Source organism: Abramis brama, assembly GCF_963993115.1.
Source record: "Abramis brama genome assembly, chromosome: 14".
Taxonomy (NCBI): domain Eukaryota; kingdom Metazoa; phylum Chordata; class Actinopteri; order Cypriniformes; family Leuciscidae; genus Abramis; species Abramis brama.
In genome coordinates, this window is record NC_139976.1 from 18,722,055 (window position 1) to 18,727,720 (window position 5,666).

General features: G+C 36.7%; 1 protein-coding gene across 1 annotated transcript; it reads right to left on the reverse strand.

The window, feature by feature from the left end:
- Positions 1-359: 359 nt before the first annotated feature.
- Positions 360-3,523, reverse strand: rnf151 (ring finger protein 151; the record flags this gene model as incomplete). Its single annotated transcript, XM_084134387.1, has 4 exons — positions 3,348-3,523; positions 2,924-3,069; positions 1,842-1,938; positions 360-857 (listed from the first exon to the last, which is right to left on the reverse strand). The coding sequence occupies exons 1-4, from the start codon at positions 3,348-3,350 to the stop codon at positions 360-362; spliced, it is 744 nt and encodes a 247-aa protein (XP_083990513.1). The 5' UTR covers positions 3,351-3,523.
- Positions 3,524-5,666: the final 2,143 nt, after the last annotated feature.

Consider the following 5,666-nt stretch of genomic DNA (forward strand, 5'->3'; position numbering starts at 1 on the left):
GTTGGTTGTGCTGCCCTTAAAGGGATTCTGTCATCATTTACTCAACCTCATGTTTTTAAACCTTTATGATTTTCTTTGTTTTGCAATCTGCAGAACACAAAAGAAGATTTTTTTTTTCCAGTGTTGTTTTGTACCACATTGACTTTCATTGTATGGACAGTTGAAACATTCTTCAAAATATCTTCTTTTATGTTTCACAGGAGAAAGAAAGTCATACAAGTTTGGAATGACATAAAGGTGGTTAAACATTTTTGGGTGAACTATCCCAGATGATTACAAAAAGGGAAAGATACATTTAATAAAACTCGCACATAAAAACGAACTCGAATGCTTTCTTTGAATCCTGAAGGATATTTCCGTCATGTATTTCTGACTCTTGAACTGTTAGTGTGCTGGCGTCTGCTGCTGCTGCTCGGACTGGCGGCACTAGCGTCAGCCCAAGTGCTGGTTCCCTCCCCTGCTTCAATTTCCAGATCGTCGACCTCCAGGCTCTCACACATCAGATTGATCTGCCTTCTTATTTGTGCCATCCGGCTCTGCATGCGCTGCATCTTCCTGCGTAGGTTGGCAGCGATGGCCCTCTGCTTCCTCCGCTCGGCTACGTAGCGCTGATGCAGCTCTCGGTAGCAGTTATGTTGGGCCTGGTTCTCTCGGACGAGAAGCGTCCCGCAGCCCATGGGACATGGCTGTCGCCAGTGGCTACAGCTCTGATCATGTGCCTGGGCATCTTTCCTCAGCACCTGCTGCCCACAGCCCTCATGAGGACAGAGCTGCCACTCATACGGACAGTTGGAGATGTGGAGGTACTCGTTCGAGAGCGGGAACGTGGTTCTGCAGCCCTGCTGGGCATTTCGACACTAGGAACACAGACACATGGTGATGTTGTTCCACATTCACGGTTTAAAGGGTTAGTTCACCCATAAATTAAAATTACCCCATGATTTACTCACCCTCAAGTCATCCTAGGTGTAGGCTATATGACATTCTTTTTTCAGACGAACACAATTGGAGTTATGTTAAAAAATGTCCTGGCTCTTCCAAACTTATTAATGGCAGTGAATTTCCGTTTCTGTTTTGAAGTCCATCAAAATGCATCCATCCATGATAAATGTAATCCACACGGCTCTGGGGAGTTAATAAAGGCCCTCTGAAGTGAAGTGATGTGTTCGCATAAGAAAAAGATCCATATTTAAACTTTTATCGACTAAAATAATTAGCTTCCAGCAGACGCCCATACGCATAGCCTACTACGCAAGCCGACTTGCGCCGTAACCCATGTATGACGTAGGATGTACAGTAGGAGCAGCGTAAGCTTTGACGCCTCTCGCGGTAACAAACAGGGCTGGGCAACAAACTCAAGCTCCTCTGACATTTCTCTTTAAAAATTGGTGTTGTGTTTTGTTTTGTTTTGCTCTATCCTCTGTGCCTCCAAGTTCATCATGGCGTCATGCGTCAGGTCAAGGGTTACTCTTTCCTTGCTGTAAATCGATAGTTATTTTAGTCAAAAAAGTTTTAAATATGGATATTTTTCTTATACAAACACATCGCTTCACTTCAGAAGGCCTTTATTAACTCCCCAGAGCCGTGTGGATTACATTTATCATGGATGGATGCATTCTGATAGACTTCAAAACAGAAACGGCCATTTATAAAGCTTGGAAGAGCCAGGACATTTTTTAATATAACTCCGACTGTATTCGTCTGAAAGAAGAATGTCATATACACCTGGGATGGCTTGAGGGTGAGTAAGTCATGGGGTAATTTTCATTTTTGGGTGAACTAACCCTTTAAGCACGAGACACAACTATATATTAGACTTGAGCTTTAAAAATGTTGCCTACCTTGATTGGTAAACGGCCAATGGATTTACTCAGCTTAAACAAAACCAGCATTTGGTTCTGGTCAATAGGCTGCCTGCAGCAAGGGCATTTCACCTGTCTGAAACAACACTGGCTTTAACATTTGCTCAAACATCCAAAGCAGAAGTACTGTACACTACTCTTCAAAAATTTGGGTTAAGTTTTTTTTCTTTCTTGAAAGAAATTAATAGGCTACTTTTGTTCAGTAGGGACACATTGATAAAAAGTGCCATTAGAGATATGTTTTTGTCACAAAAAAACTAATAAATGCTGGTATTTTGAAGCTTCTGTTCATCAAAAAATGCATCAATGCACAGAATGCACACAAAAATATTAAGCAGTAGATTTAAAAATAGTACATCTTATTACAAAATAATAAGCATACAATCATTATAAAATAAGCATAAAATAAAATAATATTCTACCAAATTTAAATCTTAATATATAATGTTAAGAATAAGATTATTATAAAATGATATTATATAAAATATTAAGCATACGATATTTTATCAATGTTTATCTTGCAATATCAGCAATATTACAATGATTTTTGAAGGATCATGTGACACTGAAGACTGGAGTAATGATGCTGAAAATTCAGCTTTGATCACAGGAATAAATTACATTTTCAAATATATTAAAATAGTTGTTTTAAATTGTAATAATATTTCACAACATTACTGTTTTTACTGCATTTTTGACATCTTCACTTCTTTCAAACACATCAAAAATTCTCACCGACCTCAAACTTTTAAACAGTAAAAGTTTAATACTGTTTAATATAAATATTAAAAGTTTAATTTTTTCATACTGGAAAGTGTTACAAGTTGTTTAATTTTTTAAACAAGCAGATGTAAAAAGCTTGTGTGTAATGTATTTCAAATTAAACAAGATAATTCAGAGTATACAATGCCAATTAAGTTATAAATCAAATTATAACCCAGACAGGAAATGTTAATGTCCTCACTTTTCTTTTTTGTTGTCCTGGAAATCCTTTTACAACACTTCCCAGCCTCATCTAATCTCTTTTGTTCTGGTTATTATAAAATATTAAAAATTGCTACCTTTTCATCCACTGTAAAATGCATTCCTTGCAGAAGACATGATTGCATTTGAGTCGTACAGGGCAGCGTAGAACGGCTCTACAGATGACACAAATCAGATCATCATCTGGCGTTTCCACAAACTGCTCCACTTCATAACCTCCAGTCTAATACCAAAATAAAAACAATTATCATATACAAACATTTCATTCATATATTGTGATGGCATATGGGTGCTGACTGCTAGCATCATTACTATTTTTTCAATGATTAATATTACTAATATTAAATCAAACTATTTCAAACCACCCTTTTATAGTAAAATGATTCATGTCATATATTATCAGACTTTTTAAACATAATGTTTAAAGCTTGTAATATGTACAGTATTTTCCCCCACAAATATCTAATTTTGACTAATGTAATTAAAAAAAGAAAAACTCACCATTTTCACTTGTGTTACGAGGACACGGCTAATAGATATGCTGTATATGTTAAATAATCTGGAGAGGCAAAAAGACAGACAGATCTGTCATCACAACACAGAGCAAAACATCCCAAAGGAGATCACTTGACCCTGGATCATTCAGAAATGCATTGCAGATGTCCAATTTTCTCTTCTTTTCCATTCTAGCACAAGTGACAAATGTGGTTAGCACCTGACAACTTTTTTACACTAGCCACTGGGACCCTATTTTGGTACCATCTAGGTTTTACTTATTAGACAAAAGCATTGCTATGGAAACCGGTGAACTTCAATGGCTGCCTGCTCTAGAGGCTACAAGCCCTATTCTCTAAACACACAGGTCTGAATGACCAATGAACACACAGCAGCACTTTATACACAATAGAATATATCATAAATCATTATGCAGTATGTGGGAAAATGATGTCCCAAACTTTAAAAATTAAATTAAGTCAACAACTGTAATTGGGAAAGCTTTAGCTAAAAGCTAAAATGGTTTTTACACTAAAGAAAACACTAGATTGGACTGGCCACCATTCATATGTACAGGGGAGAATGGGGGTAAGATGTGTCAATGGGTAAGTTGTGTAAGGCTACTTTTGATTACATAATTGACCCTTGTTTTAATATTTTTCAGTGTTTTTTTTCTCCAGTGTTTACACATCAGATTTTGCATAAATATATTAAAGTGGATGAATTTTTAAAAAATCTAGATGAAACTTACAATTTCTAGAATGCAGGACAAACTAGAAGCAGAATAATCATTATAGAACAATATAGTGAGTAAATGTTGACGCAAGAACCAAACAGATCCTCTGCACAGACCTATGACCAACTCCGTGATGAATCCGATCTTAAAGCAAAAGGAACTGGATGGAATATTTGAATGCTTACCGATCCAAATTCTGATTTCTGACTTGGGATGCAGTCTGAATCATAATGACACCATGTTCATTCACTGCCCAAGGTTTTTTTCTCCATTTCTGTCACCTGATGGAGTTTGGGTTCCTTGCCACAATCGCCTCTGGCTTGCTTGGTTGGGGACACTTAAAATCAGTGTTGGGGAAAGTTTCTTTTAAAAGTAATGCATTACAATATAAGTTACTTTTTATGTAAAGTAATGCGTTACATTACTTTTGCGTTACTTTTTCTCACCTGGGCTGGGCTTGCTTGTTTGTTTCTTAATAACAACAACAAAAAGTTATATTTTTGGCAAATGTTAAGGCCCTTTCAGGCTGAAGGAAATATTTACTCCTGAACAGTAGAGGGCGCAGCTCAAAAAAACCTTTCAGCTGCTGTTCTGGATTAAAGAACAATAGGATACAAGTGAAGGAAGTTCAACACTCTTATTTCTAAATCTAATCTAAAGTCATTTTTGCTTATTAATATGGTTGAATGACTTCATTTTGAGGAATACTGAATGTTTTCGTGCAAGTGAGATGAGTAAATGCATGTTCACATTTAGTCTAGAACTAAAATACCCATCATGTTTACACAGCGCACACACACACACCTCATCACTTTATTTGTCTCAACCATTGGGGACAGGAGAGCTGTCAGTCAATAAATGTGAATTACTGATTTGAAAAAGTAACTTCGAATTTTTTTTGTAAATTTAAAAAGTATGCGTAACTTTGCTAGTTACTTGAAAAAGTAATCTGATTACATAACTCAAGTTACTTGTAATGAGCTACCCAAAACACTGCTTAAAATTCAACCATATTATTGATTTAACCGCACTGACACTATTGGAGGAGAACTGAACTGAGCTGGATGATGACATCACTGTTTTTCAGCAGAACTGCTTTATAGATGAAAATTAACTAATTTAATAATTGATGATCTTTACAACGGAACTTAATTAACACTGAACTGACTTCAGCTGACACTATTTTCTTTTAGAGCTGCTGTACAGCCGAAATGAAGTGAATCCATCTAATCTTTCAATTAATTGCCGGAGCACATAAGCAGCCGCTCACCTTGCTCTGGCATCAGTTGTTTTGGCATCCCTCCACCAACATAATTTAGGCATCTTGTTACCATACTCATCTAAGCATTAGTAGTCCCACTGGAGGGTAAATCTAAACTCGAGCTGAAGCTGCTTCCTTGAGACCCTCCATTGCGGACAGCAAGCCAAATACGCTTAACCTTATTAGCTTAAAGATTATATGGGCAAAGGCAATATAAATCATTTTCCTGTTATCACTGTAAAGTTGCTTTGAAACAATCAGTATTGCATAAAGCACTAGGCTGTATAACTAAAGATGACTTGATGCAATGGTGAATAACAAGGAGAAA